General features: G+C 36.0%; 1 protein-coding gene across 2 annotated transcripts; it reads left to right on the forward strand.

Moving 5' to 3' along the window:
• The first annotated feature begins 499 nt into the window (after nucleotides 1-499).
• Nucleotides 500-25391, forward strand: LOC131433079 (methionine-R-sulfoxide reductase B1). 2 transcript variants are annotated; one of them, XM_058599838.1, is made up of 3 exons: nucleotides 500-774; nucleotides 18722-19021; nucleotides 24530-25391. In XM_058599838.1, the coding sequence occupies exons 1-3, from the start codon at nucleotides 579-581 to the stop codon at nucleotides 24724-24726; spliced, it is 693 nt and encodes a 230-aa protein (XP_058455821.1). In that variant the 5' UTR covers nucleotides 500-578; the 3' UTR covers nucleotides 24727-25391. The 2 variants fall into 2 exon arrangements, with proteins under 2 accessions (XP_058455821.1, XP_058455822.1); XM_058599839.1 differs by having other exon boundaries at nucleotides 503-774; nucleotides 24563-25391.
• Nucleotides 25392-25410: the final 19 nt, after the last annotated feature.

Consider the following 25410-nt stretch of genomic DNA (forward strand, 5'->3'; position numbering starts at 1 on the left):
GGATTATGCATTAAATAGCTTTTAAATGCCAGTCCATTAAACCTACGTGAAAAGTATAGGGTGGAAAATATTCACATAACTTTTTACGTAACTATAATATGATTATTATTTTGAGTGTGGAGTGAGTTGTGGAACAAACCCAAGCTAACTTATTTTTGTCTCTTGAATCTGTCAATTACTTTTTTGTTTTCTTTTTACAATCGTCATGCTAGAAAGTACACTACTGAATTAAATTTTGGACTATTGCAATAAATTTATTTATCAGTCAAAAGTTTCTTTCGGGCGTAACAATTTTGGGCGAAAGTTGATTTGAAATATTTTTAATGGGACGTAGTTCGGAGAAAAAATACAAGGTCACTTACTACTAAATCCAGAATTAGATACATTTCGGTAAGTGCATTCCATGTGTATGTAGGATGTTATTCCTCTTCCCAACAAAGTGTAATGCATGTCTGACATGCTGATTAATTATATTGTAAGTTTGTAGTTACTCAGATTGTCAGTGTTCTGTTTTTGTACAATCAATAAATCGCTAGTTCAAGTATACTCTAAACTTTGACCTTTGCTTACGAGTCACAATGTTTGTGAATAAAATATTGCGTTCAAGTGACAATTTGATGCGGTATTCAGTCTCGTGTACCTGGAAAAATATCAATTTGAATCGAAACTTTCTCCCAGTACATCATTCGCCGGTGCTAGCTGTTCCAGTTACTGCAATGGGGTCTACTGGAAGCCGGTCCATACAACTACATACAACATTGAACTCTAACGCAGGTGGGCAGCTAAATCTCCTTTTCCTATTTTCCACTGCAATCGGCTTTATACCTTTCATTATATAATAGTTATATATAAAAAAATATAGCTAATACAGGTGATAGGTAAATTACTACAGTTTAAGGTTTTGGAATATTGTTGCAAATATTTTCCGGGATATATATTTCATATTTAACGGTTTGACGGTAAACGACTGAATTGTCTTGGATAGAGAAAAAAGAACTATATTTCGATCCATCAACCAAGTTTCCTTTACTGACAGAGATCTGTTTTCTCGAGACGGCAGGTTCTATAACATTTCCCCGAAAACTTTTCTCCAGAACATAAAAAAACCGAAGCTTTTGCCCCAGAAAATCATTGCTTAGAAAGTACTAATCTCCAGAAATACAAACTCTAGAAAGTAATAAAATCCAGAAAAAAAATCCCAGAATGTACCAAAGTCCAGAAAACCATATTCCCGAAGGCATTAGTCGCTAGAGTATTGTTATTGGTATAATGCCGTTTGGCATAATGGTTATTTGCCTTCGGCCGTCTCGACCTGCATCATCTATGACGAACAGAATGTTGTGTTAGCATTAAATAAGATACTTATATAAAATGATAGTGTGCTATTTACTACCCTTTATGACTAGAAGATTCAAAGTAAGATGATAAGTAAATTAAACAATGTATCCAAACAATCGATTGTTAGTACACGTACAAAAAACCGAAGTACCGCAGGCATGGTGCAGTACTTTGGACCTTACAAGCAGGTAACAAAGCTTATGCGAAGGTCTACCAAAGCAACTCAAAATAGAAATGGGCTCCTGGAGATATCATTGAAGCTATCGGCGAAGTAAACTTTAACGTTCTTCTGAATGACTGGCATGGGAGAAGGAAACTCATCAGATCACATGCAAATCAAATTAAGCATAGCTATAGTGAGCAAGAAGACGAATCTCAAAAAAATTCTCCACTCAACATTTTCGTCGGTGAGTTTGGATTGCAAGTTACCCCGATTCCAGTACCTCAAGAACCTGAAGAAAATCCTGAATCCAAAGACGAACAAAATCCCAATGATTCAGTTCAGCCTGATTTAGGAGCTTCTGATTCCAATCTGAACAACACGAAACAGCCGATTGTTCAGTCGAATACTAATCAGGAACCAAGTACAAGCCGACCGAAACGTATGATCCAGATACCATCAAGACTTGAACCTTTTCTGGTATTCTGGAAATAACGAAGGAGGTATGTATGAGGCCACTAGATTCTATAACATTGCCCCGAAAACCATTTTGTCGGAAAATTTCTTGCAGAATGAACCATTCCCCAGAAAAGCTCTTTCCAGAGTGCAGAGATGGCATTTCACCAGAGAGATACACGCTAGAGTCAGATTTTTGCCACACCGAGGATGAAAAAAACGAAGCACCGCACAAAGAGGAAAGCGCACTTCTTCTCAGTGTCGAATAGACAGCATTTGAGTGTGTGCTTGTGGTTAAAGCAGCTGGCGCGAGTGAAACACATTCTCTTCGCATGAATCGCTCACACGCGCTCTCGTCTAAATACACCCAAGTGACCACTGGCGCGTGATGGAGAGCGAACACTTCTGTGAACTTCAATTAATAGAGAGTAGATCTGGCCTTGCTATGAAAAATTTGCAAGGAAAACCGAAAATTTTACGATAAATTGTTTTATTTTGCTGATTTTGTGTGTCCACGCTTCATCTACGAAAACCATACAGCAGAGTGCTCACCGGCGTGTACACCTCTGTGAAAGTATCTGCATCCACCTCAGAGAATTTATTAGCTAATGCTCTAGCACTTTGGTGCGATTCAGTGGAAAAGGTAAAAGGAAATAAACAAACGCACTCATGATGCGTGTACACTTTACACAACAGTGGTGTATAAATGTGAAAGAGAAGAGCTCTCGTTGAAGTTGTCAGTGCGAGGGGAGAAATTTTGCTTGCTCTTCGTCACACAGAGGAGATAGACATCTCTGCCAGAGTGTACATTATTCCAGAATACTGTTTTCCAGAAAAGCATTCTCCATAATATAAAAAGTCCAAGCTTTTTCCTCAGAAATTTATTGCCCATGAACAATTTGGCATAACGCCATTCGGTATAATGGTTATTTGGCATAATGATCATTTGGCATAACAGATCAACATGCTGCTTAATAGAACTTGTTCTAATTCACTGTGATTTTGAAAGGTCTAATGCGGCTACGCCTTTCATAAAATTTTACATATTTCCTTGTAATTCCGGAACCGGAAGTGGGATCCAACTAAAACTCAGGAAAATTGTATAAGGCTATAAGACCTTTCATTTAAATCTAAGTTTGTGAAAATCGGTTCAGCCATCTTTGAGAAACGTGTGTGACTATTTTTTCCTTTTTTTTGTGCATATCACCCTGTAATTCCGGAACCGGAAGTCGGATTTATATGAAACTCAGGAACTTTGTATGGGACCCTAAGACCTTTCATTTGAATCCAAGTGTGAAAATCGGTTCAGCCATCTCTGAGAAAATTGAGTGACATTATTTGTCACACACACATACATACATACACACACACAAACACATACACATACACACAGACATTTTATGATCTCGACGAACTGAGTCGAATAGTATATGACACTCGGCCCTCCGGGCCTCGGTTCAAAAGTCGGTTTTCACAGTGATCGCATAACCTTTCTATATGATAAAGGCAAAAATGTAGTCTTAAGCGACCCTTACACGATCATTAAAAGTGTCATTACCAAAAAACAATATCATTTGAATGAACGTGTATGGTGCAGTAATGACAAGTTTTCTATGCAAATTTGAAATATCATTACTTAGTTATCATTAAAAATGACAAAAACAATCCTCGTGTAAGGGCCGCTTTAGTATTACATTCCTACACAAAAAATACCTATTATCGGCCCTTACACGAAAATTATTAATGTCATTTTCAATGATCACTAAGTAATGATATTCCAAATTTCCATGGAGAACTCGTCTTTACTGCACCTTACACGTTCATTAAAATGACATTATATTTTAGTAATGACACTTTTAATGATCGTCTGACCCTCCCTTTGGTTGGTGGGCTTGACGGTATTGCAAACATCATCACATACAATCAATTAGCGTTACAATTTGATAAAGATATGCGTTACAGTTTATAGTTTCATAATTGAATTAAATGAATAATATATGGAACGACTTGAATAAGATGTTGATTGCATTACGCTCCAACATCCGGGGTTGGAGAGGCCGGTAGGGCTTAACTGAGCTCTTTTTTATGTTTTATTTTCATACTACCGGCCCTTATTACCAGTGTGAAGTGAAAATTAAGTGGAGTAAACGTATCCCAATTGGGTTTCACACGATGACAATAAATGAACGGTAAATCGAATCCATCTTTGACGTTTATTGGTGGTTTGTGTACCATGGAATACTGTGGAATGAAATAGAATATTGTAGAATAGAATAAAATAATAATGACCGAACCAATGAGCAAACCACTGATAGCTGTCAAACGATGTTCATCCAGTTTGTATTGTGAGGATGTATCGTTTGGGACCTGATGGGTGAGATGATGTGTGAATGAAATGTAAAAGTGAGTGCATGCAAGAACGGTAATAAAGGCCACCGTTTCAGCTCAGGATTAACGATCGACCAATAGAAGAGATAGAAATTGGGTAACGGTACTTCCATTCATCTCAAAACCATTAGTCATGTCATGTACGAAAACCATTAGTTAGAGTGTGATCTGTTATCTCTGTTTGATAGATTAATTTCAAAAATAACATTAAATTTGGAGCATTTTTTTTTTTTGTTCGTTAAAACAGCAGTATTGAATCATTTCCGAACTACTTTTATGTGTCATTGCTTCTTACAGACGAGGCAAAGATTTTGTATTCGATTTTATCTCAATAAATTTATTGAAAGTCGAGTAATCGGTAAAATAACATGGTGACTCTACTAATGAGATGACTATTGGCACACAAATTTTAGTTAGAATCTATTAGAATAGAAATAGTAACTCAATGTTGTGATGCTTGCTTGTGGAATATATGTAGGTATGTATGCATGTGTGTATGCGTGTGTGCCTGTGTATATGTATGTGTTTTTGTGTGTACAACATACATTATACCGTTCCCTCGGGTGTGTTGTATCAAATTGGTTGTGACACATTTCGATTGCGAGTCAGTGTACCAGATGTTCAAAAGTGCCTGAGCGGATGGTAATATACTGTCAAGTATCAACCGAAGATAAAGAAATGTGAACATGCTGTAGCAATACTATTAAACCCAAGTGTTATTATCATTTAAATAAAAACGCATGTCCTCAGTTCTTATCCGTCGAACCATGATGAGCTGCTCTACAAAGATCAATGAAACACTAATTTTTTTTTTATTTTTTTTTTTTTTTGGAAACGGATGACTGGATGAGGAACAAGAAATACGAAAATGCTGAAAGAATTAGAAAGGAATATTGGTAAGAATATAAACACCATTGCATACAACTAACTTTTACATTTAAGGAAGCAACATAACATGACAGCAAAAGTACGGAGTGAAAAGTGACAACAAAAGACACGAATCACAGCTGAATAGAACACTGGAATTAAGGTAAAACAGAATACAAACTATGAACAAAGGTAAGAAAACCAACATGAATAAATAATAGAAACTGCTGGGTAACAATGTAATTTCCTCATATTGAAAGAGGTGTTTATATGGCGCGCATGCGCTAATTCGGCCTGATACAAATTAACGGGGAGGGCAATACATTTTGGACAGGGCTGTAAAAAGCTGATTGGAACCCTTTCCCCTCCAAAATGTAATATAAGGATAAGGATATAAGGACACTTTTAATGATCGTCTGTGTTGATTACACTAATTTTATTGTAATACCATTCTAGCTCGTGTTATGGTGAAGTGGTTATGAGCTGAAAGTTTGATTTTTTTGCATACGAAATTTCTTTCGCAAGGACATAAAAGGTTTACGTTCATTCACATAAGTTATATCAGCTGTTTTTCAAAGAAGGGCGAATCTAAAATTGACAACAAATGGGGAAAAACATCAATGAATTTTTAGACTTTGGTTTCAATTCTTATTTAAAATTTATCATATATTCTCAGACGAATTTGTGATTAATCGATGGCATGGCATTTCACCAGAGAGATACACGCTAGAGTCAGATTTTTTGCCACACCGAGGATGAAAAAAACAAAGCACCGCACAAAGAGGAAAGCGCACTTCTTCTCAGTGTCGAATAGACAGCATTTGAGTGTGTGCTTGTGGTTAAAGCAGCTGGCGCGAGTGAAACACATTCTCTTCGCATGAATCGCTCACACGCGCTCTCGTCTAAATACACCCAAGTGACCACTGGCGCGTGATGGAGAGCGAACACTTCTGTGAACTTCAATTAATAGAGAGTAGATCTGGCCTTGCTATGAAAAATTTGCAAGGAAAACCGAAAATTTTACGATAAATTGTTTTATTTTGCTGATTTTGCGTGTCCACGCTTCATCTACGAAAACCATACAGCAGAGTGCTCACCGGCGTGTACACCTCTGTGAAAGTATCTGCATCCACCTCAGAGAATTTATTAGCTAATGCTCTAGCACTTTGGTGCGATTCAGTGGAAGAGGTAAAAGGAAATAAACAAACGCACTCATGATGCGTGTACACTTTACACAACAGTGGTGTATAAATGTGAAAGAGAAGAGCTCTCGTTGAAGTTGTCAGTGCGAGGGGAGAAATTTTGCTTGCTCTTCGTCACACAGAGGAGATAGACATCTCTGCCAGAGTGTACATTATTCCAGAATACTGCTTTCCAGAAAAGCATTCTCCAGAATATAAAAAGTCCAAGCTTTTTCCTCAGAAATTTATTGCCCATGAACGGGGCGTCCACGTTTGGCATTCGGTATAATGGTTATTTGGCATAATGATCATTTGGCATAACAGATCAACATGCTGCTTAATAGAACTTGTTCTAATTCACTGTGATTTTGAAAGGTCTAATGCGGCTACGCCTTTCATAAAGTTTTACATATTTCCTTGTAATTCCGGAACCGGAAGTGGGATCCAACTAAAACTCAGGAAAATTGTATAAGGCTATAAGACCTTTCATTTAAATCTAAGTTTGTGAAAATCGGTTCAGCCATCTTTGAGAAACGTGTGTGACTATTTTTTCCTTTTTTTTGTGCATATCACCCTGTAATTCCGGAACCGGAAGTCGGATTTATATGAAACTCAGGAACTTTGTATGGGACCCTAAGACCTTTCATTTGAATCCAAGTGTGAAAATCGGTTCAGCCATCTCTGAGAAAATTGAGTGACATTATTTGTCACACACACATACATACATACACACACACAAACACATACACATACACACAGACATTTTATGATCTCGACGAACTGAGTCGAATAGTATATGACACTCGGCCCTCCGGGCCTCGGTTCAAAAGTCGGTTTTCACAGTGATCGCATAACCTTTCTATATGATAAAGGCAAAAATGTAGTCTTAAGCGACCCTTACACGATCATTGAAAGTGTCATTACCAAAAAACAATATCATTTGAATGAACGTGTATGGTGCAGTAATGACAAGTTTTCTATGCAAACTTGAAATATCATTACTTAGTTATCATTAAAAATGACAAAAATAATCCTCGTGTAAGGGCCGCTTTAGTATTACATTCCTACACAAAAAATACCTATTAGCGGCCCTTACACGAGAATTATTAATGTCATTTTCAATGATCACTAAGTAATGATATTCCAAATTTCCATGGAGAACTCGTCTTTACTGCACCTTACACGTTCATTAAAATGACATTATATTTTAGTAATGACACTTTTAGTGATCGTCTGTGTTGATTACACTAATTTTATTGTAATACCATTCTAGCTCGTGTTATGGTGAAGTGGTTATGAGCTGAAAGTTTGATTTTTTTGCATACGAAATTTCTTACGCAAGAACATAAAAGGTTTACGTTCATTCACATAAGTTATATCAGCTGTTTTTCAAAGAAGGGCGAATCTAAAATTGACAACAAATGGGGAAAAACATCAATGAATTTTGAGACTTTGGTTTCAATTCTTATTTAAAATTTATCATATATTCTCAGACGAATTTGTGATTAATCGATAAACTGTTGGTTTATCTTTAAGAGCTATGCAATTTTTTCCACTTTTTCTCTATATCCACTGAATAAATTAACATAAAAAGTGTTTCGCCCTTTTTCGATTTGTTTAGCTCTATGCTCCTTGTGTGAATTATTAAGTTACACCCTCGCGCATTTTTCGTTAAATTGGCAAGGTTCCGCGGCTAAGACAAATCTACCTGTCGTCTCATTTACCTTTTCTAGTATTAAAAATTCGAAACCTTCCAAAATAATGAAAATAAATAGTTTCGTCCTTCCTTTCTGGCAATGAAAGTATCGCCCTGTTTGTTGGTATGAAACACGGATCGAGAAACTTACGTAAACAAATGGAAGAACAGTTTCGCCTTTTTTAATGATATATATCTACTCATATTCACCATGGAAATCAGTAACAATCGTCATGAAAATTATTAGAAAGTAGCGATGAATTTCATAAGTATTTTTTATGAAGTATGTAAACAACTTAATAACTTCATATCTACATTTTGACACTAATCAGGGGTGTATCTCACGAACTTCATAGGTCTGATTTATGAAATTCGTAAGTAGGTAAATGAAATTTTTTTTCTGAAGATCATAAGATTGACTTATGATTTCCATATGGGAAACTTGTAGCGAAACATCATAAACGTTTCTTTTTTGCATCGGTATTTCAAAATTTCAACAAGTTACATTTGCTAATTGAGGATCGGTTCAATATTAATGCTGATGTGAAATATAACCTATGAACTTGTATGTATAAATTGATTTGTTTTGATAATTTCGTTGGTAGATTGGAAATTTATATGAACTCTGCATACTTAAAAGCGCGGCAGTGAAGTAAGTAGTCGTAATGAAATTAGATAGTAGAAATCAACTGTTGACATTGGCTTATTCCACAATAGATAACAACACACGGCAAGTCGACTGTTCAGTAAGCTTCACATATTGCCTAGACAGCCTGTTTGAAAAGCTTGTAGCTTTCCTCATCTAGAGAATATGTTTGCGCCATGGGGTGAATAACATCAAAAAGTCCTAATGGATGCTTTTGATTAGCCTCTTTTAATTGTAATGAAAAAAAACTTTCTCATTCCATCTAGCAGTGAGGTGATACCCTCTTATCAATCTGCATGAGTTTTTGCATAAATATTCGATAGTTTTAAGTCAAATGAAATTATATATGTGCAGTAAGATGAAGATAGCTGAAATCAATTAAGTCAATCGATTTAGTGAATAGTTAATGCCAAATTTCCTAGATACTGTGCTAAAAACTATGCGTGCAAAATATCCGTTCGAAAGAATACTGTACTCAGGTTTTCAAGTACTCAAAAATCATTGCGTTGAACATTGTATCTAATTTTGCTTCCGAACTCCTCTATCATGCTCGAAAAATTATATATTTCGTCTGCGACATCAGTGTAGACATGGCACTCAGATGTAAAATAAGTGGTTTGCAAAGGGCATTTTTTTCATTACGTCTACATAACGGATTATGTTGATCAATAATAGTAGACGATACCATAAGGGCATATTCAGGAGTGTTCTAGTTCTAGATGCATAATTTATATCAGCTTTAAAATTTAAATCTAGCAATTATAACAAAATAAACTGGCAGCCCCAGCAGCGCTTTATCTATTGGCGTTTTCGTTTTTAATTTGCACTACACCGGTGCAGTGCTACACCATGACATGAATAAACGAACAAAAATGACGAAAACATAAACAGTAACCATTGACTACAATTAACGATTCCATTGCACAGAGCTACTCCAAACTTTTGATGAGTGCTACACCAGTGGTATCGGTGCAGAAAAAGTGTAGCACTGGTGTAGTGCAATTGGTAAAAACGAACGGTTTAGGTGCAGCTTTCGCTACACCGGTGTAGTACAATTTAAAAACGAAAACGACATATGTTTCGAATATAGAAAAAATAGAACGGCAGCGTATACCAGTTTTAAATTTGACAGTAGAACTGTTCGAATAAATAACACTAAAACGGCTTGCTGGGGATACGTTTGTTTCAGTTACATATGAATTTTGCAGCTGTTGAATTTGCTCTAAGGTATTTTTTGAAACATATTTTGTTTACAAAAACAATTGTGACAGATAATGTTAAGCTAAACATTCTTGATGAAACTTTATCTAACTAAAAAAATAAACATCGGATCTAAAAATAAAAACAATTGTGCATAAGCTGTCGGGACCTTATATTTGCATTTAGTTTGATCAAATTCGGACCAGCATCTATGAAATCTGCGCCTCTTTGTTGTATACTAACATACACACAAAAACTTTTGTCTAATGAATCGATTGGTATGCGAAACTTGGTTCTGTGGATCTCGGTTTATTTTTGCAAAATTTGAGCGAGTTCAATACATTATTTTATAAAAAGATCCGTGCAAATAAATGCGTATAAATGTCGAACTAGTTGTTTAAAATTCTGTTCTTCCAGTTGTTATTGCCTCAAGCAGTTTGCATCATACCATGTCATATTCTGACGATTATGTTGGCAAATACGAACCGTGCTAAATGTTAAACGAGGCGTATTAAAATTTATTTTCTCGATCCATCAAACTTTTTGTGTTCTTGTGGGGTCTCTCATCAACGCATTTGAATTGTAAACATGTCGCATTTTATAAATTTACTATTTATTTAATTATTTACTAACTTTGTTACTTTATTGACTAACAGGTAAAATAAACAAACAATTGTGTTTCAAAAAAGCCAGGCGTTCGAACGGTTTTGCTGAACTTTAGGTATACAAAAAGGGTGATTTTCAAGAGGTATAGGATTAGATTTAAAAATGCAAAAATTTTGAGAAAATTGAAGAAATCTTTATTGGAATCGATAGAATGATTAATATTCGACATTTGAAGAGAGACCAGAGTGAATGATTAATATAATTTAATGTTCGAAGATGCTTTCATGCATATGTTGGCCACGGCTCCGCTTCCGCAATTTTGGCACACTCTTTTAAACACGGTAGCTCTTGCAATGCTTCTCGCTGGTTTTCACTCCAGATGCTGCAATTTTGCTGGTTGACGTATCCATTCAACAGAAATTAGCTTCGTCGTTGAACACAATTTTTCGATAAAAAATGTGGATCTTCCTATAACTTTGCCAGTGCCCATTCATAGACCAAACTGAACAAGTTTTACAATGACACAAGACACGATTCACGCGTGATCTGTCCAAAACAGTGCTGCCAAAAAGATACCAGTAAAATATTCAGCCTTAAGATCTAATGATTTTAAATTAGATTTTATTGGATGAGAATTTAATTTTTTTGTTCGACATGACATTGTCAACAAATTAATTTATGATGTCCATCACATTCAATTTGAAAGCAAATTATCACAATTTAATCAGCGTATGTCCATAAGACAATTTGTTATACATTGCAATGGCAATGACGGTATTGTGTTGCTTTGAAATTGCAAGCGAAGATTGTTGTTGGGTTTCCGATTGATTTATTAAATACATTTTCAACCTTATGTATACCAACAAAATTACAGGGTTGTGTACGAGACACGACCGATCATGATGACATCGAACTGAAATTTTCATTTCGGTCGGTAATATTCATAACAAAAGTTTTCTGCGAACTTCTGCCTTCGCTCGTAAATAGACATTTCTGTTCACGACAAGCGTCACCGGTGATGTATTTGCTATGTTTGACACTTGTTATTGGGTAACGTTGAATAATGTCCGTGTCTATAATAGATTGGTGTGTTCAATAAGCCTATTTTAAAATTTCCAATGCTGACGCATATCTACGAATTTCTGCCCTCTCTACGGATCTACTTTTTAGGACTTATGTAAATGGTATATTTCTTTTTGGAAATTGTTTAATTATAATCTTATGAATTTTAAATGCTCTAATACAGAAAACTATTCCTTCTCGGTTCTCCTTATCATAAAACTACAATTTAATTGAAACCAATACCTACTTTAAAACATCAATTTTCAAATCGTTCCAATAGTTACCGAAGAATCAAAATCAACTGCTAATTGATACTCAATATACTCAACATGGCATGAACCAGACAGAAAATGGCATCCACACAATGCAAAAGCGACTATCCTTCGAGTGAATGGATATTTGTAGATTTCCTTTTGTGTGATAGTTCGTACGGTCGACAGGCTGACATTATGGCAAGCTCTGATTGGCTCGTGAGAACATAGGTCAATTCAAACCGATTTTTCAATGGTATACTATTGAAATACTTGACGTTTCCTAATATGTTGTTAAAGGTTTCCGAATCGATTGGTAGTTAACTTATAAAGGGTGATTTTTTAAGAGCTTGAGAACTTTTTTAAACAATAAAACGCATAAAATTTGCAAAATCTCATCGGTTCTTTATTTTAAACGTTAGATTGGTACATGACATTTACTTTTTGAAGATAATTTCATCTGCCACAACGTCGAATTTTCAGTGAATGGGCCCTAGAAAAGTTGGCAGAAAATCCGCTTTTTTATCGACAAATTTTGTTCAGCGATGAGGCTCATTTCTGGTTGAATGGCTACGTAAATAAGCAAAATTGCCGCATTTGGAGTGAAGAGCAACCGAAAGCCGTTCAAGAACTGCCCATGCATCCCGAAAAATGCACTGTTTGGTGTGGTTTGTACGCTGGTGGAATCATTGGACCGTATTTTTTCAAAGATGCTGTTGGACGCAACGTTACAGTGAATGGCGATCGCTATCGTTCGATGCTAACAAACTTTTTGTTGCCAAAAATGGAAGAACTGAACTTGGTTGACATATGGTTTCAACAAGATGGCGCTACATGCCACACAGCTCGCGATTCTATGGCCATTTTGAGGGAAAACTTCGGAGAACAATTCATCTCAAGAAATGGACCGGTAAGTTGGCCACCAAGATCATGCGATTTGACGCCTTTAGACTATTTTTTGTGGGGCTACGTCAAGTCTAAAGTCTACAGAAATAAGCCAGTAACTATTCCAGCTTTGGAAGACAACATTTCCGAAGAAATTCGGGCTATTCCGGCCGAAATGCTCGAAAAAGTTGCCCAAAATTGGACTTTCCGAATGGACCACCTAAGACGCAGCCGCGGTCAACATTTAAATGAAATTATCTTCAAAAAGTAAATGTCATGTACCAATCTAACGTTTAAAATAAAGAACCGAAGAGATTTTGCAAATTTTATGCGTTTTATTGTTTAAAAAAGTTCTCAAGCTCTTAAAAAATCACCCTTTATAAACCCATGAATAAATGACTGAGTTATAAACTTCCAAAATTGAGACAGAAAAAAGTTCCCGAGTAAAGTGTGAGATCAAAAAGAAAACTCAATTTGATGTTGTGCTGTTCGTATATATCGATTACTTAATTTGCTATCGTTTTGGTCGTTTTAACGGTTAAAAGATCAAAATCGAAAGCAAAAAAACTGCTGTGTGACATCAAACTGAAAACTTGTTTTGCTCTCAGTGAAAGCACATTGTCACACGTCACGAGCATAAGCTAAAAATGGAACAGCCAAAAACGGTCCGGAATAGTATACATTTAGGCGATATTACTTGCAAGTAAGAAAAAAGATTTTATGCAATCACCACACTACCACGGAGAGTATCCGGTTTCGAACTTAGGTGATTTGGAATACGAACTTTTTGCGTGCCTTATGGGTAAAATCTGCAAAAAAAAAACGAACTTTTTGCGATTGCTATGGACTGTAAGTGCTAGCTATAAGCAGATGGAAAATGTTCGGTTATATGATAAGCAGTGTTGTTTCACAAAGTTGTATGTAGGTAGTTTCTGTCAATGCACACTCGTTGCGTCGTTCCATCCCGCATCCACCGTGAATAGCAGTGTGGCTATTTGAGCACAGTATAAAAATGTTCGCTTTGTCCTTCTCATATCCAAAGCTGTAGCATTCAAACATTATAACATTAAATTGAGTTATCTACTTGATCTCACACAACTCGCACATGTAATCACTTTGAAATTCGAATTTAGAGACTCTGAAGACCGAACGTTTTATAGTGAAGTCTTCTACAACACAGGGAACGTGAATTAGGAATCCGGCAATAAGGTATCCCAGATCATTTGTTTTTTTCGACTAATTGGGACAATGAACGATTATCTCGCATCTGACCATGACCATTCTATACCAGAATCTCTTCAGTAAATTTTTAGTTCTTGTGTAGACTTATAATTTACGATCATTCGATGCAGAATTAGTCCTCTCAATACTCAATAGTATGAAGATTTAGTTAGATGGTTTCTTTGGAAGAGTGTATTAAAGTTCCAAGATCTATAAGATGATTGATAAAATACTTCTCATAGTATCTAGCGCTAGTGAGTATATGAAGTTCTCAGCATTTATAACTAGGAATGAGAATTGTTTTGAAGAGTGTCTTCGACACAGTTTGTGGACTACTTAGGAATATACAAATTAAACATATATTTTCTTGGTGGCTCCTCTAAGCCACTAAAGTATTATTAAGAATTAGCTCTAGGTTCTGGAATCTGAAACATTCAATATTCGATGTTCGAACTTCGTAAACAATGAATTTTTCCATACTGTTGGATATAAAGTTATGGGTATTTTCAGAACGGGTTTGGCGAGTAGATTATTTTCGCGACGTCGTATGATTACAAATATCGAAACATTTTTTTTTAAACTGAACGCTAAAATTGTTACAAGATCGGATACTTAACGTATCTATAGAAGGAAATCGATGACGTCAAATATATTTCTCATATCAAATTCTGAACTAAGCTCCTTCTACGGCAGACGGTCAGCGAGATGGGAATGCCAAAGCCACTATTTAGATTGACCTGCTTCAGACAAACGTGGTACCAATGATCATCAATTTCTCTATTGCCTCCCAGACGTGTGGTTTAAAACCGTGGTTAAAAAGAAGGAACATTATTCGCGTAAAAGGTGAAAAAATATTGAAAAAAAAAATCGTTTCTTCGCGGTTATGGTTGCGGTCAACTGCAGGATCTCGGCAGGATGTCAAAGTATTTTTTGTAAAAGGCAACAAGGATGAAAGGAATAATTCTTCCATTGAACCTTAACTTTGTATTTTTGTGTTGCCATTTGAAATTTGCTCAATTTCAATGGATTCACTAAGTTGTTGATTTTAATATTTTCATTTTTTTGAGTTTCACAAAACTTTTGCCTTTAAACAGCAAAATGATAACATAATGTGATATTAATTGAAAATTTGATGAGTCGATATCAAATTAGGATTTCAATCTGATGTTGCTATCATAATCAGATTTCAATTTGTTCTCATTTTGATGTTAGACTTTACACGGGTTACGCAGCCAGATTTGTGTTTTTAATTGACACCTCGCCCCGTATAGTGAAGAGTAAGGCATTTTTAATGCCAAAAATAATAAAGACAGTCATATGCGCTCAGTAGAAACCGGTTACGTATAACCAAAGCCCCTAGATGATTGGAAAAAGCTTTTTGCTTTTCTTATATGCACTAGTAATCATGAATATTTCCTATTTCTATATCCTGATACCCGAAAAATATGTCAATTCTTAACTAGCGGGACTATTACATTTCTTGGACATGAGAATTCTGCTTGAAGCATGAATTAAAAGAATATTTAAAAAAACAGAGGCCGAGAATTTTTATCTCATAAACCGAGAAAACCGGTAAATTGAAATCGGCAATCGACTTGCCACCCTGTCATCCAATAAAAAGTTATACACAAAAGAAAGTGTTGCATTTCGTTCGAACACAGCTTATGTAAATAAACTATCTTGATTTTCAACGGATTAAGATTCTACGATTTGTTTTTGTGTTGTGACATTTTTCCCCATTTTCGAAGGAACATCTACCTAGTGATGTAATCAGGCGCGGCAACTATGGGGGGGCAAAGCACAAAGGGCCATGCCCCCCCAATATTTTGGCAACTGGAATAATTATTAGGAAATTTGCTAGGAATATCTTATGATATAAAACTTTTTTCTGTTGTCCCCGTAGTTCGTCTCCGAAATCCTTCACATTTCTTAACTAAGTTACCAAAAATTTTGAACGAATTTACTATAATGTGAAATGTGCTATACTGTACCACTTTCGAATATTGGTTGTTACTGGAATAGCAGGGAAAATGTTTGTGATTTTTACTTGGTTGCTTTTTATGCGCTCTAACCTTTCCGATTCCTTTATAAAAATGCTTTATATATTGAAAAGTTTAATGATGTAGTAATAATTTTTTGTGCCCCCCAATATTTCATCGAACCGGCCGCCCCTGGGTGTAATGATGCCTTTTTCATATATCATACTGTGGTATTCTATTCAAAATTGTTGTGCATTAACTTTGTGCAATGTTTGTGCATTGACTAGTATAACATACAGAATGAAACAGTGCTTTGCTCGCAGAGGTCATCCTTAAGAAAACGAAGTGGGTTCACTATTGTAGGAACTTCCAGCACCGGAACCCGAGAACCGGTATAATCGAAGTCGGTTCGTACGGTCACCAACTAACATGACGTACAAACTCTACTAGTTTTTATTCAAATTTTGATGATTTTATACGATTTTGCCATCATACTCTAAACAACGATTTCAATTTTTGTTGTATCCAAAAATATGCAGTAATTTTTGGTAGAATCATAAGACCTTAGATTTGACCCTAAGATTGGGATTATCGGTTTTGATACCAGTTCAGTGAATTTTTTGCGTTTTTTGTTTTGCCGGTTTAGGTGACGGTGTACAATATTTAAAACACTTTACCCTATAACTCCGGAACCGGAAGTCGGATCCGGATGAAATTCAGGTATTCCGTATGGGACCGTGAGACCTTTCATTTGAATCTAAGGTTGTGGAAACCGGCCAAACCATCGCTGAGAAAAATGAGTGAGATCCATTTTGGAATATATGACCACTATTTCCGGAACCGGAGACCGGGAACCAGAAGAGCTGGAATCGGTTTATTTAGTTGCATACAGATAATGACTATCGATTTGTGTAGTTTTGAGTCCAGTTTACAATTTTTTTACATGTTTTGTTTTACGTTTTTTGTTTCGCCGGTTTAAGTAATGACGTACAATATTTAACACACTTTACCTTATAACCCCGGAACCGGAAGTCGGATCCGGATGAAAGGAATTCAAGGAATTAAATAAGTTAAAGTTTATTGTATTTTCAGTGATATGTCAAAGTGTCAAATAATCTCATGTTACAATAAAAATGAGAAACATTTATTTGAATGTTACTTTTGTCATTTTAATGATCGAATGGAATCAAATTTTCAATACTTGAACAAAATTTTTAAAAAGCCTTAGGACCCAGCTACTTGAAATGAGTTGGATAATTGTACTCATAATTTCCGAGCCATACTGTGGGGTATCCTTTTGTCGTAGACGCGTGAATCGATCGCTTCATCATGAACCTACTGCAAGCTATATGACCTTGACACGTACCTGCTGCACTCTCAGTTTGGAAAGCAAATGTTTATACGCTCATGGTTGCTATGGTGATGGGCCTATTTATATTTGCGAACTGCTTCAAAGGCGAAACGCAACTTGATGTGCTTTTTTTCTTGAGCATAGTGCTTTCATATTATAAAGATGATTTCTGCATCATTGATATCGATAATATATATTTGACGAAACGGGAAGAAACTTCTTCTTAAATGTTTGGGATAGACAAACTACCCTTTGTTGGATTCACTCTGTCAGATATGCCATGGTTCGGGCAACCTGCTTCGTCACATGTGTTCTCGCGCATGCCACAGTATTCGCGCATGTATATTTCAGTTGTTCATCGCAATCGGCGCTAGTACACATCTTTAGTTGGTGGCAGACACTAATCGACGCGGGACTACCGTCTTTTTTTGTCGACATATCGACTTCAGTGTCAATTTAGTTTAACCATTTTCACGATCAAGTGTACACTCATCGAACGGCGTGAATTTCACTGCTTCTGAATTTAGCACAACTGCACTGAGGGATTAATTCCGAAATCAAGGTGAATTTTAGCTCCTTATTTAGCATTCAAGACAGTTTTTTCCGTTTATGGATGCTCGCTTGGGTAATCATCGTTTTTTTGTTTTTGTTTAAAGCAACTGCTCCCATTTTATATAGTGTAGAGAGAGAGTGAAAAAGATATCGTTAGTAAGTGCCAAAATCGAATGGTTAGTCTCTGGAAATTTAGGTGGTCGAGAGTGTTTCTTGATTTTAGACAGTTTGTGCGCATCAGGTGAATGTGAAATGTGGTAAATGTGCGTTGCTAAATTTAAAACAATCCTAATTTCCATTTGGTGTATGTATTTCATTGTAGTCGAAAAATGTAAAGGTTAACGTCGCTATTCGAAACACAGTTTGTCGTTTAAGAGATCAAACAATTTCAATTTATACCACTGCAATAACCAGTAATTTGTGTAATATTGTAATTCGATTTGAACAATCTAGTAGATGGGATGGCTATATGGAATTCGAACATAGGCAGAGGCAAATCGATAATGTGTAGCGCGCCTATTTCCGGTCAGTCGGATGCGGCTGTTTACATGAGTTTTATGTTAAACGATCGATCACAAACAACTGATTATCGTGTGCTCAGTGCGACATCGTTGGACGTTTTATGGTGTCTTCTTTCCTAATATACTTAATTGTTTACTGCTCAGTTAACGTGCCTGTACTAACCAATTGTTTTATCATATTATGTAATCTATGTAACATACAATAATGATGACTCTTTGGGAAAGGACGGGTTTAAAGTTCTAAAACTACATTCTACTGATCATGTGTAGATAACAATCATAAATACTTGCACAATTGACGGAAGGGTCGGGACAATTTACTGTATTAATATTTGCGTGTGCTTTCGATCGATCATTTCAGACTCTAAGAAGACCTCCGGCTCCACAAACGGCGACGGCGCAATGAGCTTGGAGAATAAGGATGAGCTGGTAGCAAAACTTACCCCTCTTCAATATCACGTGACCCAGGAGGCGGGTACGGAACGTCCATTCACGGGAAAATACAACAAATGCTACGATAAAGGTACCTACATCTGCGTGGTGTGTAGTCAGGAGTTATTCAGTTCGGATGCGAAATATGACTCCGGTTGTGGTTGGCCGGCGTTCAACGATGTTCTCGACAAGGGCAAGGTGACGCTGCACGCCGACTCTAGTCTAGCTGGTAAGGAAACGGATCGACGGTGTGTGCGCGCTTTGTTTGGTTTGAAAGTACACTAGTTTTATTTTATATTTTACTTATGTAGTTTATTTGAATAGCGAGAATGAGATGTACGACTAACAAGTGCGATTACTGAGATCACACATCAGTACCTAATACTTATATCATTCATTATTTAACACATTCATCATAAAAAAGATATCGATTCCATAACTATTATGATTAATTGGGTTGTTGATACATAGAACAAACACTTTGTTTTCGGTTAGAAAAAAGAGTCTGAAGAATATACACAAACCGCAAATGTGTCACATTTCACGCAAGAAAATTAGCGTCAATGCGTTGGAAACGCTAAGAATATTTTCTTCGAGTCTTAGTAAAATCATTCACAGATAAAAATATTTACATCTATTTTCATGCACATATTTGGAGCAGGAAATTGGATATAAAGTTACTCCTCAGGACTTTACTTTTCAATTTACTTTAGAAGAAAAACTAAGCGTAAATTGAATTTTGTTGTATAGTTCATTGAAAAATCAAGGCATTCTAATTTACTTTTACATCGATGATGGATTTCAATCACATTTTTTATTCAATTGATGATTAAACCTACTTTTCCATTTTTGATTCAATTGATAATTAAACCAAAGTTACCAGGTCATTTATCCAAAAATCCATCCGGCGCAAAAAATTATCGGTGCCATATTTGTATCAGAATGTCTGCAACCTAAGTACCAGGAAAATGTCATCGAGCCTCGGTTAGGTGAGCAAACAAAAGTGTTACGACAATTTTTTCTCATGCCTCTCCAAGCAAAACCCCCAAATCGATATTTATCTGTATGATCAGTCAATTATCGGTATAATAGGAGAACATATCTGTATTGCGGTGTAGAGGTCATAAATCGGTATAAATACCGAGAAATCGGTATAGTAGAATTAACTACACGTTCGAGTTCGTTTTTATTCATATCAACAATCAACATTTTAATCCGTGAATTTTGTTTTTGAGAAGGTACTACAAACATCAGACGATACTAAATTTAAAATGATAATTTTCTCCCCGGTTACCTGAAGATAGTAACCGGGTTTCAATATTCAACAATGAAAATCAACATTCTGAATTATGTTTATGCTTGTGCTGACAATTCTAATTGAGATTATTGAGATACTTAATTTTGCAGAAAAATAGACGAAATGGTGTAATGATGCCTCATAACTCTCATATTTTTATATATAAAAGTGTGGTATTCTTCAGAATAATATTTTTTGATTCTTGAAAAACAAAAAGGTTTGTGCATAAACTAGTATAACCAACAGAATGAAACCGTTCTCAGATTAGTTAGCCAATCTCTGAAAAAAAACGAAGTGAGTCCCAGTATTGTAGGTACTTCGGAAACCGGTATAATCGAAGTCGGTTGGGAAAAAAGTGAGTGAGATCAATTTTTGAGTCTATGACTAAAATCTCCGGCCCTTAATCGAAAAACGGGAACCAGAAATGTCAAAATTAGTTCCGTCTACTGACAATGACCACCGATTGCAGTAGTTTTGAGGCGAGTTTAGAAACGTTTTCACGGTTTTTGCTTCGCCGCTTTTAGTGACGATATTAATGTTTTAACCATCTTAACTTAATTCCGGAAACGGATGTCGGATCCGGATGAAATTTAGGAATTCAATGTGGGACCATAAGACCTTTCATTTGAACCTTGTGAAAATCGATCAAGTCATCGCTGAAAAAAGTGAGTGAGATCCTTTTTTTGTTTCGCCGACGTGACGGTATAAAATTTTAAACACGCTTTACCCTATAACTCCGGAACCGAAAGTCGGATCCAGATGAAATTAAGGAACTCTGCATGAGACCACAAGACCTTTCATTTGAACCCTAGTTTGTCAAAACCGATTTAGCCATTCCCGAGAAAACCTTGAGATATTATTTGATAAACACAGACATTGTTCAGTTCGACTAACTGAATCGAATGGTATATGACACTTGGATCCCGGGCTAATTTTTACTAGTCGATTTTTCAATTGATTTCATAACCTTTCTATATGATAAAATGTACGCTTTAAATGAAGGTTTGAAATATTTGGCATCCATAACCCAGTAATTTCGGAACTTGACTCGTACTCGTGACTTCGGACTCGTGAGTTTTGTATAAAACCATGAGACCGTTCATTTGAACACTTGTTGAAATCGGTCACGCCATCTGTGAGAAAAGTAACAAAGTTATTCAAAATTGGAATTTTTAAACAAATCACCCTGTAATTCCGGAACTGGAAGTCGGATCCAAACAAAATACAGGAACTTTGTAAGAGATAATTATACTATTCAGTTGTAATCTAAGTTTGTGAAAATCGGTTCAAAGTCTCTGAGAAAAGTTAGTGTTAGTGTTACAGTAATCCCGGAACCGGAAGTCGGATTCGTAAAAAAAAACCGGGAACTTTTTATGGGACTATAAGACCTTTAATTTGAATATCGGTACAGCCATCTCCGTGGGAAATGAGTGCAACAATACAATCATATATCATTCGACTCAGTTCGTCGAGTACACAACATGTTTGTGTGTGTGTGTGTGTGTGTGTGTGTGTGTGTGTGTGTGTGTGTGTGTGTGTGTGTGTGTGTGTGTGTGTGTGTGTGTGTGTGTGTGTGTGTGTGTGTGTGTGTGTGTGTGTGTGTGTGTGTGTGTGTGTGTGTGTGTGTGTGTGTAACAACCTGTACCGATTTTCCTGAAGATTTAAATGAAAGGTCTCTCGGTCCCATAGCATGTTTTTGATTTTTACCCGAAACCAACTCCCAGTTCGAGAGTAACGGAGTAAAGTGTGCAAAAATGCACTCGATTTTCTCAGAGACCGCATAACCGATTTTCTTCAACTCAGATTCAAATGAAAGGCCTTATAGTTCCATAGCCTGCTATTGAATTAACTTACCTGATACCCTGAAGAAGAAAACAAGTTGTATTCGAAATACGTATCTGTGATGTGACGTTTATTATACATGATTTAAAGTGTTGTGAGATACACAGTGAATGTGTATAGTGACGTGATATACTTACAACAGAATTAAATTATAATATTTAATCCTAGTGCTATTGAATTTTATCCTGATCTGACATCCGACGCTTGAGTAACGGGGTAAAATGTGCAAAGAAATAAAATATAGTGCACTCGATTTTCTTAAAGATCGCTCAACCAATTTTCACAAGCTTAGATTCAAATAAAAGAATTGGTTCACTCCAATCTCTCAGAAACGGCTTACGGTCCCATGAGTAAGTGTAGAATTTTGTCCGGATCCGACTTCCGGTTGCGGAAATACAGGATAATGCAAATTTTTTTTTCTAAATTTGACTCAATTTTTAGGCTGTGTTAGTTGCTGGTGAAACAAACCGATCTCAATTATGTTGGTTCCCTGTTTCCGGTTCCGAAAGACCCGGAGAAAGTGTTCAAAAACGGAATTCGCATAATTTTCTCAGAGACGACAAAGTAGATTCACAAATTTAGACTCAAATAAAGAGTTTTATGGTGTCATAAACTGCTATTGACTTTTGTTCGGATGCGACGGCGACAAAATACAAAGAAAAAATATGATTTTCCGTAAGGGTTAGACTTTACGCGCTCCCAAGAAAAATAAATTGTTTATTTCGATTTTATAGATGCAAACGCGTTTTTCTCGGAAGCAGGTTTTGAAAGTCCGTGTCCATCGTCATTCGAAAACTTTGCACACACTTTCTACATGAAAAATACCAGACCCCAACGTTTTTTTTCGTTTTTTCTGTTACTTTGGGTAGGTTTTACAGCTACAAAATGGCGGATTTTTTTTGAGAAAAATTGCATTTTTTGATATTATAAATTAATTTATTCACCATATTTTGTCATGTCAGATTGTTTTCGACCCAAAAATGTAACTGGCCATTTTCGCTCCAACCATTTTGAGAATTTAGATTTTGAGTTTGGTGCGCTCCGAACAGATTGCGCCCTTATAAATGGGGATATGTTCCTCAAACAAAATGCGTTTTGTAACTGAAGCTTTTGAATAGTATATGAAATATTATTTTCCGTACTATTTTTTGCGCAAAACCAAACCCGGTCTCTCTTTATAGTAAATATTTCGTACAACTAGGATTTGGCGTTTTGTAGTACAGAAAATGGAAATAAGTAGTAAACTGAAAGCTAAGAAACGAACGCCCGCGACATTCTGAACGGACAACTGTCTCAAGTGTTATTCGATTTATTGTTGAGAATTTCGATTTATTGCTCGAGAAATGGCCTACTGCGTTATCTTATCTTCTCATGGCAATTTGTCAAGAGAAAGGATAAGTGTCTCCCGTTCGTGAAATTGTTTGTCTAGAAACATTACTTGGCGCCCGTGTCCCCTTGTCGCGTTATGATACCAATGTGCAATACACTGAAGTGTTTTATCATACGGGGGTACGTACCGCTTAAAAAGAAATTGCAAAAAAAAAACACTCAACTTCGGAAATTCGCATAAAAACCGAATTACTTCGGAAATCTGCATAAACAAGATTTCACTGTTTCAATTATTTCTAGCTAATGGACTACTAATTGCTAATTAATTATAGAAAGGAATTGGATTGTGTATTGCTGTAATAAATTACAATTTTTCATCATGATATCACAAATGAAGTTCGCCGGTTCTGTTGTCCTGAATTTTACCATATGGTATGCCTTGAGTACTAGTACTTCTTGATAGTCAAAAGCTCGGGTTGGCCGCGATGATAAAAAACTTCATTGTTCAAGAAAAAAATTCACTCATTGTTAATCGTTCATAATGCACTAATCAAAATGCCAGATTTATATTTTTAATTTCAGCCCATCACCATATTTGAAGGACGTTCACTTATCGCTTTGCGTTATCATGCTATATAACTGCTTTCAACTATTCATTTATGTGACATAGTAAAGCTCGCCTTATCTCTGTTCCACGCACTTCATAGCGCACTCTATAATTTGATGTTGCAATATTTTTTCTCGCGGTTTCAGTTTGATGTTAGTTTGCGAAATGAATTGTTTTTCTTTGTGCCCTATTTTTCAGATTTAAATATATTTTTTTCAGTTTAGCAGTCATGCATCTGATAGAAAATGTTATACCACCGCAATAGCACGGTGTTGGTTCTAATTAATTCTTTTTCTTTTCTCTTTCTCTTCACACGCAATAATTGAATATCGATCAAATATGTTGCCCTCAAATGATTGATTACTGTGAACTATGATTTGCTGCAACACCGTTCATGTCGCCGTGAATGACAAACGTGATTCTTTGTTCGCAATTGTGGACAATAACGGCCAATATGGGGTTTCGTCTTACGTTTTTTTTTCATGTTTTTATTTCGATGCTTACACATTTTTATTCATGTTACTCAATTGCTTGTTTTCCTCATCACATTCATACTGAATATCATCATCCTTCAACTAATCTATATCGTGCTGAAACCGGATCGCGAACAATTTTATACACGTACTCTCCACGATAATAATGCTTTATACACTGACACTAAGGCGGCAATCTCCTATTATTAATCACACAACCAGGACGCATGCGGACCGAGGTCAGGTGCTCCAAATGTTCCGCCCACATGGGTCACGTGTTTGAGGATGGTCCTCCGCCGACTCGTAAGCGTTACTGCATCAACTCGGCATCGATTGAATTCATCCCGGCAGGAACCGTGCGTCCTGAGCCAGCCAAATCTAGTTAGAAACCTGAGGAAGATGTGGTCAGCTTCGATATTATAACGTAATCATAGGATGACATAATAAATATTGCGGTATATTGGATGACTGTGACTAGCGATTACAGTACAAATTAACTGTGAAATTCGTCAAGAAATAGGTATTGATATTCTATGAAATGCATCGAAGATATCACAACCGCAATCAATATACTCGATTATTTTGTAATCCTTGATAAAGGACTGGTTACATAATGTACAGCGTTATAATTTATCGTACACTTAACAATTTGTTTATTATTTATTTAATTCACTTTAATAATCTCTGCAGGATAGAGCGAAACAGATGATTCGGCTCATTCGTCAATATACTGTTTAAAAAACATGTTCTCTATGCAATACTGATACAAATTAGAGACCTATGCTGGACGTCGTGTTACAAAAAATTCTCAACGTCAGTAGCAATCGTTATTGTATGCAGAGTCCATTAAAAATATGTTTCGAGGCTCTGATTTAATGATACATATAACAAAGACTAACTTAGATATTAAACTCAATAAATCGGTTTGTTATTACAATAAGTAGGTACACTCCATGAACGAAGTAAATTGCATTGTTTACCATGAATTATGAATTTCATAAAAACTTTACCGGCTAATAAAGCTCATGAATGTACAGGTTTTAAATATAAAGTAGTTTCATTTATTATTG

Source organism: Malaya genurostris, chromosome 2 (assembly GCF_030247185.1).
Source record: "Malaya genurostris strain Urasoe2022 chromosome 2, Malgen_1.1, whole genome shotgun sequence".
Lineage (NCBI taxonomy): Eukaryota > Metazoa > Arthropoda > Insecta > Diptera > Culicidae > Malaya > Malaya genurostris.